The sequence below is a fragment of the Amblyomma mixtum genome, chromosome 8 (assembly GCF_055824585.1).
Source record: "Amblyomma mixtum isolate Tamu chromosome 8, ASM5582458v1, whole genome shotgun sequence".
Taxonomy (NCBI): Eukaryota; Metazoa; Arthropoda; class Arachnida; order Ixodida; family Ixodidae; genus Amblyomma; species Amblyomma mixtum.
Window position 1 is genome coordinate 32,474,200 of NC_143019.1, and position 14,547 is coordinate 32,488,746.

Below are 14,547 nucleotides of genomic sequence, written 5' to 3' on the forward strand. Positions count from 1 at the left end.
GAAAAATTTTGAATAACATACTGCCTTGGGGGCTGTGTGTACTTTTCGGAGCTGGGCATATTGGTATCATTGACATCTCGCTTCGTTCGCGACTAGGATTTTGTCAGTTTCCTATTACTCTCCACTGTACCGTTTACGATGACTTTGTCAATACGACCCTTTACTTTGACGAAGATGGCTTGAAGGAAAGTTGTGGTAGTTTCATCCAGTGGCACCGCCGTGGAATCCTCGCAGTCTGCTCCATAGCCAGCGATGATCGATTGGCCGTCGCGCCGTGCTGGGGGTAACTAGGGGTACTGCGGGGGCATGCCTGCCTTGCGACTGTAAATGTGGACTGCTCCTGATATTTAAGGGTCCATGAAGTTCTCTGGCGTAGAATCTCATTTATTCCATTCTTGTATTACAAAGGCTCACACCGGCTTCCACACTTGTGCTCGTTGTCTCCATCTGCCCTCGTCGTCATCGTTGTCTTCACGAACACTGAATATCGGGTGGCTGCAAGTTGCTGCGTTGCCAGCTAAGGTGCCTCCATTGCTTGCGACGCCATTTGCAATGCAGCTGCTAGAAAAATTTTATTTAATGAAAAAAAAAATATGCCTGTAGGAATTTACTGTGCAAGGAATATAGCCTCTTGTTATTTTGGTTCTGTAATGTGGAGATGAGAGGAGCGGAAGGCTTCGAACGTCTTGCTTCTATAAGTACTTTCTTCTGGGCGAGTTGGTTCATAATTTCCAAAGGTAAAAACTTGCGCAAACAGTAGAAGAAGAAGGAGACGGTACAACAGGACAGAGCGCAAACTTCCAACTGGTTTATTTAGGAAACTGTACCTACATATATAGACAGGTGAAATCATATCAGAGTGATCAAGCGTAAACACGTGTGCACACAACCAGCGAAGATCCACTACCAAGCAGGGCAAAACTAATAAAATCTCATCATGTTATCACTGAGGCCAAAAGATGCTAGCTGTAAGAAGGCTGAATGAAGTATGCAGGGTAATACCAGCAACGCAGACAGATACACACACATACACATGCACGACTGCGCGCGCGCAAACAACACATGCACATACACACACACACACACACACACACAAATAGACAAGCACACGTAACCTTGTAACAACACATATCTTTGGCAAAGCCAAGTCAGACCTAAAAACAAAGTAAAACAGGCAGTCACAAACTAAAACCGATAAAACAGCCAAAAGGCTAAACCTGAGTGAATAAAATCAATTTTCTAGGCAAAAGCCGCGTCACTCATAAAAAACCAACAACAAAAAAATCAACAACAAATACAAGACGTATAGAATTCTAAGCAAAAGCCGCGTCAGTTATAAAAATCAACAACAGACAAGAAGGTATGTAACAGCAAGTAGCCCAACAAATCACACATGTCCTAAAAAGGCTAGCTCCTTATCAAGGAGTGTTAAAGAGGTGGAACTAATACATTTTTCACCGTTTTTCGTTATTAAAAAGGCCTCAGTGATCTCTCTCTGCATTTTGGTTTTGCTACGTGCGAGAATTATAGTGCCCTCATACACAGGTTTGCATTTATGGCAGACAATATGGTCATACAGGTTGCCAGTTTTGTAACTTTCCACATTCCTCTTGTGTTCAATGATGCGGTCATTCACGCATCTACCCGTCTGTCCAATATATATGCACCCACAAGTGAGAGGCAGGCTGTACACAACATTGGTGGAACATTCGACGAACCTAGTGCCATGCTTCTTTTCACATCGCTGAGGTTTTTTGGCCAGAAGAAGATTGGAAACAGGAATGATGTGACTGTACTTTTTTCCGCGCCTACTAAGCTGTCAAGCGTATGTACCGTTCTGGCCAAAAAACCTCAGCGATGTGAAAAGAAGCATGGCACTAGGTTCGTCGAATGTTCCACCAATGTTGTGTACAGCCTGCCTCTCACTTGTGGGTGCATATATATTGGACAGACGGGTAGATGCGTGAATGACCGCATCATTGAACACAAGAGGAATGTGGAAAGTTACAAAACTGGCAACCTGTATGACCATATTGTCTGCCATAAATGCAAACCTGTGTATGAGGGCACTATAATTCTCGCACGTAGCAAAACCAAAATGCAGAGAGAGATCACTGAGGCCTTTTTAATAACGAAAAACGGTGAAAAATGTATTAGTTCCACCTCTTTAACACTCCTTGATAAGGAGCTAGCCTTTTTAGGACATGTGTGATTTGTTGGGCTACTTGCTGTTACATACCTTCTTGTCTGTTGTTGATTTTTATAACTGACGCGGCTTTTGCTTAGAATTCTATACGTCTTGTATTTGTTGTTGATTTTTTTGTTGTTGGTTTTTTATGAGTGACGCGGCTTTTGCCTAGAAAATTGATTTTATTCACTCAGGTTTAGCCTTTTGGCTGTTTTATCGGTTTTAGTTTGTGACTGCCTGTTTTACTTTGTTTTTAGGTCTGACTTGGCTTTGCCAAAGATATGTGTTGTTACAAGGTTACGTGTGCTTGTCTATTTGTGTGTGTGTGTGTGTGTGTATGTGCATGTGTTTGCGCGCGCGCAGTCGTGCATGTGTATGTGTGTGTATCTGTCTGCGTTGCTGGTATTACCCTGCATACTTCATTCAGCCTTCTTACAGCTAGCATCTTTTGGCCTCAGTGATAACATGATGAGATTTTTTTAGTAGTTTTGCCCTGCTTGGTAGTGGATCTTCGCTGGTTGTGTGCACACGTGTTTACGCTTGATCACTCTGATATGATTTCACCTGTCTATATATGTAGGTACAGTTTCCTAAATAAACCAGTTGGAAGTTTGCGCTCTGTCCTGTTGTACCGTCTCCTTCTTCTTCTACTGTTTGCGCAAGTTTTTACCTTTGGAAAGTCTTGCTTCTGTTATGTGTAAGTGATTGGCGGTTTAGCGCAGAAAAATACGACTGTAATATGGCCAGTCTCAAAACCATTTTTTTTTCTCTTTTATATTTGCATTTGTATAAAAGAAGAAATAGAACCTAATACCTTTATGCTCTTGAAACACCACGTCATAGTACTGCACCAAACACGTGCACTTTAACTGTTGCATTTTCCAATGCAGTTAGAAGTACGTGACATAATACCTGTTTATTTTCGTTGAAGAAAACAAAGATCAAGCAAGAGATCTCATGGAAAAGGTAAGCCTATACACGTTGAGTTGCTAGCTGAACACCGCAAGTGGTCTAAACGCCCCTTGAGAAAATACTCACCGTAAACCTATGTTGAAGACTCGTTTTCCCTGCATCTGAAGGGCCAACCAGAAGGACACCAAATACGTTTCTCCTGTAACGGATAATAATGAGGGCTTAATAATTGAATGAATTTATTTGGAAATGTTGGAAGGATCGCTGCGCAGCTAGACTCGCTTTCGACTCAGACCAAGTTTGTTCCGAGTTTTAGCTAACACAAGACCTCAGCAGTCTACCAGTATATGGGGAGTGAACCGTCTAGTATCGCCCTTCGAGCAAGCCATGCCTCACATTTTAAGTGTTTTTTTTGTATGACTGGATTTGCAATACGGCAACAGTTTCACGGGACCAAGGGCCACACGAATAGCATCACGTCACATTTTTATTTATTTATTTACTTATTTGAAATACTGCGGACCGTGCATGGTCCAAGCAGGAGGGGCACATTCAAACATTTTGCAATACAAGAAATGTCAAGCATATGCATAGAGAAAAAAAATAATAACAGTAAGTCAGACAATCAACCAGAATTGAATATATAGACAGGCATCGCAACACAAAACAACCAAACTCATGAAATAAAGAGATGACGTTCCAACTCTGCTACAAAATTGCTGGACAGAAAAATATGAGAAGGTAATGAATTCCATTCGGATACAGTTCTAGGGAAGTAACTATTTTTAAATGTGTTTATGCGGGTGAAAATTGGTGCCAGTGAGTGTTCCTGCGTATGTCTGGTTCTTCTCGTACAATGAGCTTTGACGCAATTAGCAACTTCATTTTTATTTTTCCTTGCAGGCAGTGATGAAGCAAGATGAGGCGACTAAACTTCCTTCGGGATTCTAGGGTGTGGTTAATCGATGTTTTATAGCGCTGAGGAAGAAAGTGCGAGAACATGGTCACTGCCATCTTTGTTCTCTATGTGAGCCTGCGGCGGGCTTTCTTTTTAGGAATGAAATTTTAGTAGCGCCCATTCTCGACAAATTCGGGTGAACATGGTCCGGAAGGCATGGTCAACCTCAGGCGGAACATGAAGCGGGGCACCTGTGACCCAACACGAGGACGAACATTTCTCCATTCGGAAACTGTCTGTCCGAACGATATTCAAAGGAAAAAAAACTCCAGCATAGAGTGCAATTAAAACAACTGCCTGTGCAAACAAGGTAGCTTTGCTGTCCGTCGCCTTAGACCACTAAGCCACCACCGCAACTACTTGCGCTGCGTGTTCTGATTGGTAGCCTCTCGAGCTTCACGCCGACTTGTTCCAATCATCCTAAGTGGTCTTTCCATGCCGCGGTCACCCCTTCAAAGTAAAGCGCATCACATGCCGCACGTCCCTTTAGTCTAAGTCGTTTATTCCGTGCACAATAGTCGACTGAAATAGCCTGCCATCTACCATTGTCACTGAATTAAACTTTCCAGAAATCATTTGTTAACTTCGTCATATTTAGTTTGTCCCCCACAATTTTGTGTTGTAATTGTTTGTGTTGTACTTTTTGTAGTTCTGCATACATTGTACTTCGATGCATATGTTGTCTGTTGTCTACAGCCGCATTATTGTCGCATTCTTATCTAATACTCTTACCCCCACCCTCTTATTTGATACCTCCTCCCTCTTTCGAGGGCCTTTCAGCCGCCGTGATGACTCTGTGGTTATGGCACTCTGCTGCTGACCCGAAAGGCGCGGTGGTGGTGGTGAAAACATTCATTAGGAAGGGACAGCAGGTATGTTTGGATCAACCCGTAAGGGAAAGACGCGCGTTCAATCCCGGCCGCGGTAGTCGAATTTCGATGGAGGCGAAATTCCAGAGGCCTGTGTGCTGTGCGATGTCAGTGCACGTTAAAGAATCCCAGGTGGTCGAAATTTGCGGAGCCCTTCACTACAGCGTCCCTGATAGCCTAAGTCGCTTTGGGACGTCAAACCCCCATAAACCAAACCAGTTATGTGCTTCGAAATGCGTGACAGCTGTAGTGCTGCCACCGTGGCCTTGCAATACGACCGGTTCAGTGAAGAGATAGTAAGGCTCGCCCATGGTGTAAGAATATTTTCATACGCCATATTTTCTTGCACCGTGGGCTCGCCTATATGTCGTCTACAGCAGCTTTATGTAGCCGCACAAGCAGGTTAGAAGGCGGCCTAGCGCGACAGCAAGCCTGAAGAGGTAAGGATCGTTCTATACCACGTCAAGCAACGAAGGCTCCAAGAGATGCTGCGCGCGCTGGTTAAATTGAAAAACATAAGCGGCTAAATGTAGCGGCACGTAGAGCACCAGAAGTGGCGAGGAACGAAGGCTGCGCTCTATCCTGCTGGACGACAAAAGGCTGGTGGCGGTGGTCCACAAGCCACGAAAGCAGCCAAGGAAGTCACCCACGCCGCTTACGGCGAGTAATACAAGCGGTCAAAGGTGGCGGGCTTTCCAGCATCCAAAGACATGGCTTAGACCCGAATGCGGTTACTGTAGTTTGTGAGGCGTCCTAGAATGTGCTACGCCTTTCCTGCGCAATTAAAAAAAAGTAAAAGTGTGACACACTCTGCATCCTGTTTTCTGGCCACATCCGCTCTGTTTTCCTCCTTTCTTAGGAAGGAAGGAGCAAGCTTGTTGCATCTGCAAGAAAATCTCACTTCATGCGAAACAAACGCTCTGTGTTAAAGCCTCAGTACGGGTGGCCGTGTTTTCCACCCCAATACCGGCGCCATGGCTCGTGAGTTAATACTTCTTCATTCCTCTCAGATTGAGTGCGAAAGAATGGTACCAGACTGCGAATCCTAATATACCGCCTGTTTCAAATTATTAGATACGAAATGTTCCTACAGAAACCGTGAAATATGTGCCGGTGTGGTCGGTGATTGTGGGCTGCACGGTAAGGCGAAAATTGTTTACGTGATAGGGTGCATATATAAGCCAGTTATTCACTAAAATGAGCCTGAAACTAAAAAAAAAAATGGTTTTGGGGTAAAATAATGTAAACAGCATGCATTTTGAGGCATGTTCGATAAACAAACTGCACTACAGCAGAAGACGAGGACACAGAAAAGGAGACGAGCAGCACAAGCGCTGCGATATACGAGTACTGCGAAATTGAAGGCCTTAAAAACTGTGGGCCAGATATGTTGAGAAAATTTCGGAATTGGCAATGTGGTTCATGGTATCAAACGTGAAAAAGATGTCTTCGAACGCACCTTAAGTCGGTCTTCATGTATTTAACATTTCTGAAATGGAATGGCTGCACATTGATGTCGCGGAAACAACTTCAACATCTCCCACGTCATTAAAGTCATGAAGTGCACAAGTAATCCTTGCAATAAACATTCAAGTGACGTCATTTCATCGATGTGAAACGTAGAAAAGCCAAGTTAACCAGGTCGCAAAAGTGGTTGTTTTATGATATCTCGAACCACAATGCCGATTCCAATGCAATATGTTAAAATTTAGCTCTCGTTCAATGCCGACGACATTTATTAATTTGGTAATGTGACCTTACACCCTAGAAGCAAAAATGAAAAAGTGGGTAATTAATTTTAGTGAAATATTTGGCTTGCAATTACACTCTGTTGCAGAAATAATACCCGCCTTGCCACACAATCCAGATGCCCTGAGTCCACCGAAGTGTTTGTCACGCCGTTTAAAAGAAATTCTGTATAGAATAATTTGAAACGCCCAGCATAATTCTAGTTAGGTCCGGACAGCTTACGTTGTGACAGACATTGCGTAAGTGCAGTCTGTGATTTCCTGGTGCCCTTTTCTTTGATAACTTTGACTGGGCTGTCATCAGTTGCTCTTAGAGCGCAAATGTGAAATTCATCGCAATACCTGCGATTGCCCCCGAAGCACTTTTTGGAAGTGTCGTGGTCGGCACTGTTGTCGTAGCTCGGGTGACCTAACTCAGCCACCTTAAGGTTTGAACCGTCCATGAGCTCGCGTGCCATGTCCGTGACTGCCTCCTCCAGGCTGATGCCATCTGGAACACTCGTATCGATGAATCGAGCACCTTGCTTGTCCGCGACAAGCTGTAACGAAAACCGACCAGTTACAATATCACGCAGACAACTATGCGTAGTTGTCAAAGACGCTGTGTAGTTAGGAAGATTTGGTAGGTTATGAGTGATCTCTTTCGATTCAGGATGATGGAATTCCGTGATCCGTTGGAGCTTATTTTATAAAAGGCGGATACACTATGGTGCGCCTTTTAGAGGTCCTATTCTGGAGAGTACTTTTCATGAGCAACTTAATCACAGGCGTATGTTCTGGTTACCACAGAAACGATCACGTTGTTACTAATTACGGCCATACATGTTTTGGAGATAAAAAAGCGTAACGTGCTGATTTTAGTGTTTAGCGGAGAAATAGAGGACATTTTTCAAAGTGCCAGGTTCACCCCTTATAAAATTGACCTATAGACAGTCTATAGACACTTTATAGACTCTGTTGCTTTTCTAAGATATTTCTTTTTGTCTATTCATATAGTCTATAGACAGTTCATCGAAAAAGTCTACTAAAATTGTATGGCCATAAAATAGAGGCGTTTGGATTGCCCACAGATTGCTCTCGAAGATTTGTCTATAGAGAGTCTATAGAATTTATAGACAGAAGTCTGTAGACAGTGTATAGACTGCCTGAAATTTTTTTTGTGAGGTACGTCACAGCTATTTCTGCTTTACAGTGCCACGGCCGCTAGATACTTTGCATCAAGCGGCCGTGACAGTGATAAAAAAGCACCTCTTGAAGATGTTACTGCTCGAAACGTGCAGCGGCAAGTGTCACGATGGCTTCATCACAAATTTCTGCAATATTTATTTGACTGGAATTGAAATGTAGCATTTCTTCACGCCAAATACGATTAATGAGCTCGTAGCAGGTGACACCACTTGTTTTTCTTTGCTTCCGGTAATGTTAACCTCTTCCGAAATGTGGATGTACAGAAATAAGCACAGGGCGCATTGCTGTTTTTCGGTAACTGTTTTCAACACGAACCCTACTCCCCGCAAAGAGCGAGGACACAAAGGGCATGGCTGGAAGAAGATGGCGGTGCCTTTGAAGAACGAGAGTAACTTGTAACGAAGTAGGTTTTCAGCAGTGAGGCCTGTTGCAAGCGATCAGGACTGTGGCAGAAATCTTCACGCGTGCACGAACTACCCTGAAGCACCATTTAAAAGGCCGACTTGTCCATCACGCGTTCGGTTGTAAATGGTTTGAGCGTTCAAAATTACAATGATGCCATCTGCTATTGCATCTTTCTCGAGGGCATACAATTATACCTGAAGCCTAGAAAACGTTTATGAAGCCACATGACTCCAATTTGAAATGGCGACAGTCGTTTTACTATATGGAATAAAAAAAAATATTTCCTGAGTCTAGTGAGCTAACTCCGCGAATGCAGACATAAGATGCTAAAGGGAGGTACAGCTCACTAATTTCACATAGTTCAGTTTTCTTTTTTTCTTTTTCACTCCACGGAGCCTGAATAGTCAAAACTTAGACTACTAAAGCCACATAGGAACTCATCAAACGCAAGTTATTCGAAACGTATGTCGAGCATTTGTAATAATGCAGTGAGGTGCTCTCACTAGGCCTGCACGTCTATACAGTTGCTTCAAGGGGTCGACAACTTTCAGGTAGTCGGTCTTTTGCCATTGCGAGTTTTTGTGTCGTGAGATCTCGACTAGCTGCTCTACTTTTGCGATTAACGACGCTGCTGCCGAGCTTCAAAAATCCTGAGAGGTGATGAGTGACAGCGATTTTCGTTAACGGAAGATAGCGCCTCCTCTATCTATGCATGATTTACATAGAAACTGTTCACCGGCAGTGCTGTGTGCAGGTAAAGCTTGCAAAAAAAGAACTCCGCCGTAATGTCGAAATGCAGCCATTCGGGAAAATGGACCTCGTGTAGATACTTCTCTTTGGGTTGTCCAGTGTGGTGCTTATGCGCGATGGCTTAGATTTCTATAATCGTTCACTTGAAGTCAGTCATGGAGCTTTGATGCAGGCTGGTTGTTTGACATTTCGTTCAATTCTTGTAGTTGTATGAATTACACATGATAAGACGAGAAAAGTATACAGGTTCACATGTAGGCGCAGTTAACTACTATATATTCCCAAGTGCGTCTGGTGTTGAATATCAAGAAAAAAAAAAGATTACTGAAAAAGCAGCGCACGAGCGGAATAGCAGAGCAAATAAGATGACCCGTACGGAACCTAAGCGCACTAACAGGGGCTTGGCTGAAAGCGATGCTCAAATGGTAACAACGAATCTGCTCCCATATCAGCGGCTGCTAAGTACTTTTAAGCCGCAAAAGCAAAGAAACAGTCATTTGGGCCACATAGTCAACCTAATCTGTGAGGTCTCGCTGCTAGTAGGTTGACAAGCCAAGCAATAAAAAGCGTCTACGAAAAGTTGGCCCTATGTGAAAATCCCCCAAAGTTGTTTCGCCTAACCTATTCCTTACGATAGTCGTGTACAATGCAAGAACGAAGCAGCAAATGCCCCTCAAAGGAGCCCCTCCAGCCAATGGCGTCGACCGAATCTCCCCTCTCTCTCTTTTTCGATTCATTTGAACCTGCTAGCATGAAACCACGGGGGGAGATGAGAGGGGAATAACCACGGCTTCATGAAATTAACCGCGGCGTCATAAAAATCTGTCCACGCTATTGGATGGAGGGCCTTATTTGAGGGGCATCTGTCGCTTCGTTCTTGAGTAGTATCCGACTGTAATAGTTAAATAGCAGTGGCGTACTAATTTTTACTCCTCTATTGTGCTAGGAGCAGCAAATCACGTGGAAGTTTTGGAATTGAAGACGCACACTTACCTTTGCCATTTTACTGTCAACCACCTTCTTCGCTGTCATGTCACCCATATGGGAGACTAGAAGCTTCTTGACGTTTTTAGAAGCGCACTGGTCGATTCTTTCAAATAGCATCTTTAACATGTCGAAGGACGACTGATGAGGCATTTTCAGCCGGAGTGGTGAGGTAACGTGGAGGAAAAGAAAAACAACATGCGATAAAATATGGGGTTCAGTGGATGGATTTCGTTCAGAAGAACACAATGATTTAGTTAGCTATCGAAACATAGTTACAGAGTTATTGACGTACGTTGAAACAAAAAGTTTTACGGGGCTAGTTGGCGCATATTTCAAAATTTCTGGATTTTTTTCTTTACCATTGAAGTACGAGGAGAGGCTGGGACTAAAGGCATTTGAGTGCCTGAAGGATCGTCCCAGCCCCCTCGTGCACATAATCGACAGCAAACACAGAAAAATACAGAATGATTACAAAGTTAAACCAACAATGGCACAAAAAATGTACCGAGGTAGCACTCTCACATAATGAGTAATAATCTATACAAAGAAGAAATCTTATACTCAATAAGCGGATACCGCTAAAATTGAAAATATATGCTCTTAGTATATGCAAATCAGTTAGCATACCTGTGCTCAAAGAAAACAAAGAAAATAATTGTCAGTCGGTAAAGCGGTATGAAACAAAGGAGATCAAGCCCTAAGAAACAAACTTCACAAGAAAGTGGAAGGTCTAGTACTACGAGAGCGATTGCACCAACTAAATTATATATTTACATCGAGAATAAAAAATATATAAAATATTTAAAGATATGATTCTAATCATGGAAGCATATATTTCCATTCAGCAATATCTCTTTAACCTGGTTTTTGAACACCTGCTTAAAACAAGCATAGTTAACAATTTCTGCGAATTTATTAAGTATATCTACTGATTGGAACGCAGAGGGCTGTTTTCCATAATTCGTTCTTATTTTAGGCGTGAGTGGTTTGGCATGTCTGAAGTTATATTCACAATCATTTCTACAATCCTGCTGTGCGTATGTTTTTTCTTTGTGTATTGATGGCGAAGAGCAGCAGGGAAAAGAACACGAGAATACAGATGGAGACGCATATGTGCACTGGACGGGTGCTAAACGAAAGTTTACATTATCGAACGTGGCTATCGTACAGGAAAACTTGTAGCTGAGCTGTTTGGTTCACTGCACTGAGTCGCCTTGTGCTGTGCTAACTACCTCCCAAGGTCTCCAGTATTCGCTTTTCAGAATGTTGCACTCTTCATATGTGTTCCCACAACGGTGGCATGACTCCGATCCAAGGTTGAACTACCGAGTGAACAAGACGGTATCTGAGGCAGTACGCATGTAGACTGGATTGGAAAGTGCTTGGCGCTTTTACACCGACCATTTCTAGCGAGGGAGAGGTCACCATTGAAAAATGAACCTGGCGGCCTTTGACACAATAACCTTGTCAGGTGAAACTAGTCGGGTGGTGCTCTTCAAAGGTGTGTTCTTTAGCATTAACCACAAGTTGCCAGTTAAATAGAGATACAAGTTTAAGGTCGTCCAAGACTATGCACCGACATCCAGTCACCATACCGTAATGGCATAAAGTTTCAATTGAGATGTCAAATTGGTAAAAAAAAGGTAAAACGCAGTACACTGTACTCATGAGCCACGAATTCAATGCCAAGGTAAGCAGGAAGAAAGGAGGAAACCAAGCAGCGGGGCACTGTGGCATGGTTTCTAGAAATACAAAGAAGGAGCCGTTAGCAAAACTTGCAGAACAAAATAGCTCACTAAATATCTTCTTGCGCAAGCAGGTGAACAGGAAGCAAAGATTTGTGATAGCCTCAACGGTGAGGGTAAAAATGAGACTGTAATATGGGCATCTCCCGGCATAGAGCAGAATGTGGAAGTGGTGGGTAAGTTGAGATGTAGCGACCACAGGACGGTGAAGTCTACATTGAGCTCGGATCTGAATAGGGAGCAGAGAAAACTGCAGTGAGAACGAAGTAAATAAACGGGCACCTCACTCGAAAAGTGATATTCCACTTTACCCGAGGAAGACGAGATTTACGTACATATGCGATGAATGTTATCTTCAGCGAAATAATCACTAAGTGTAAGAGGTTGCGGCAAGGAAGCTAGCCAGGATGCTGGCTAAGGACCCTGAGCCATAAGATCTTTCACCGGGAGTATGGAGATATAACTCAGAAACACCAGAACTTGTAAGTCTGGAACCACCGAAATAGAATCCAACCCGCAGATTTCGTAAACCAATAAAAAAAGGCTACCTGAAGAAGCAGTTACAACCAAAGTCACACGTACGTGTGATAACCTGCAGCCTTCCGGATGAGCATCATGTGCACATAACTCAAGCAACGCGGGAGCAGGCTACCTGCCGCTACAGAGCTAAAGGCACGGCAGAAATACTCTTGCGCACCGGCACTCTGTCGGCACCTTTTGAGAGGTCATTGCCCATGCACTTCAACCTAACATTTAGCCTAGCAGGCGCTTTACGAATGTCGGATTCGTAATCATACCACGACGAAGTGGGATTCGCCGATCACGTCCAAACTGTCACGGCGAAGCAGCCTCACCGACCACTCAATATGTCCGATGGAAGCCGACAGCCTGGATGAGCTCAAGACTGAGCCACAGTTGCAGAGGGCCTACCTTGCCTTCGACCGAAATGAAAGCATCGCTAAGTTTCTGGTAATTTGTATAGAACAGTGAGCTTATATTCGCTAGACAAATTTAGAAACAAAGTTGATGTAGTGTTTGTATCACGATAAGCAAACGGCCAACTCACGGCCACGTGCCGGTATTTGGGCACCGCCCCCTTGCCTGTCTGTATCTCGATATAAGCACATGCGTGTTGGTTTTCGCGGGCAGTCGTCGACCAGCGGGACGCGCGGTCTGACGGCCGGCTGACAATAAACCCGAGTTCTTGTTGTACCTCGGCTACAGTGTCGTTTCCCTTAGCAAGACACGACAACTTTTTGGCGACGAGGATGGGATTCTGAAGCAGAACGAGGACCGATCCCACGGGGACCGTGAAGACGGATATTCAGCCAAGCGTACAAGAAGGACCACGTTGGAGCGACTCGGAAACAGCCAGGATGGTCACGATTGGGCAAGTGGAATCTTTCGATGAATCTCAGTCGGATTGGGAAACTTACGAAGAAAGGATTAATGCATTCCTTAGAGTGAATAAGATTCCAGACGAGAACAAAGTAGATGCCTTCCTGAGTATTGTGGGTCCGAAGACGTACAAGTTATTGAAGAGTTTGACTGCCCCGAACGCTCCTGCTAGTCAGTCTTTGTCAGAACTGCAGAAAGCATTACGAGAGCATCTGTCACCCAAGCCATCGGTTATTGCGGAAAGAGCAAGGTTTCACCGAAGAACGCAACAACAAACGGAGAGCATCGCGCAGTTCGTGGCAGGCCTCAAGCAATCTGCAGAAACATGTAAATTTGGAGCTAACTTAGAAGAAACTCTGAGAGACAGATTTGTATGTGGTATTGCTAGCGCTGGCATCCAGAAGAGGCTTTTTGTTGAGGATGCATCTCTGACCTTCAAAAAGGCGGTTGAGATAGCCTTATCAGTGGAGGCGGCTTCCAAGAACGTCACAGAGTGCCGACCTAGCAGTGCAACCCAGGAAGACCTTCAGAAGTTTTCTGCAGAAGAGTCCCTTGCACGGAACGGTTCACCATGCACGCGATGTGGCTTGCGTCATCGCAACCGGGCTTGCCGGTTCCGAATAGCGACTTGCTTTAAATGCCACCAAGTAGGGCATATTCAAAAAGTCTGCCGCTCCCAGCTTGGATCTGATTCGCACCCTTCGAAAGCGAGCGGGCAACACGCACGAAAAGGAAACTACCGGAGGCAAAGCTTCGGCGTGTTCGAGACCGAGGAAAACATCGAGCCACTGTTGCAAACAACGCTCGAGAAACCACGTCAAGAGCCGATACGCTTTACGATGTGTATTCAGGGAATTCCGCTTGACATGGAGCTGGACACTGGAGCAGCAGTGTCAGTGATGCCGTACAGTTTATTTCGCTCACGCTTCCCACAGATGAAGTTACGCCCGGCATCGGTGTTGCTTCGTACGTACACAGGGGAGTGCGTGCGCCCGAAAGGAGTGGTAACAGTAAACGTGAAGCATCAGCACCAGTCTCTCCAGCTACCTCTGCACATTCTCTGCCAGGAAGGTCCTGCTCTCATAGGACGAGACTGGTTATATCAGCTCAGGCTCAATTGGAGTAGCGTTAATCACGTGGGTGCGCAAGACCACCGGGACTTGGAACAAGTCTTAAACCGACATCCGCAGTTGTTCAACGATGAACTCGGCGAAATTCAAGGTGAGGAAGCTCAACTTTCCCTGAAGCCAGAACAGCATCCAAAGTTTTGTAAAGCTAGAAGCATTCCGTTCGCACTGAAAGAAGCGGTGGAGAAAGAACTGGAAAAACTAGTTAGTCTGGGCGTGATCGAGCCCATTTCGAACAGTGCTTTCGCTTCACCAATTGTACCTGTGGTAAA

The 14,547-nt window shown here is 44.4% G+C and overlaps 1 protein-coding gene across 1 annotated transcript in view; it reads right to left on the reverse strand.

Annotated features, from left to right (window-relative positions):
* LOC149331926 (uncharacterized) overlaps positions 1–14,547 on the reverse strand; it is a 119,067-nt gene that overhangs the window by 19,704 nt on the left and 84,816 nt on the right. The window contains exon 15 of the mRNA XM_089556941.1: positions 3,227–3,299. Within this exon, the coding sequence (XP_089413067.1) occupies positions 3,227–3,299 (73 nt within the window). The remainder of the gene's footprint in view (positions 1–3,226; positions 3,300–14,547) is intronic.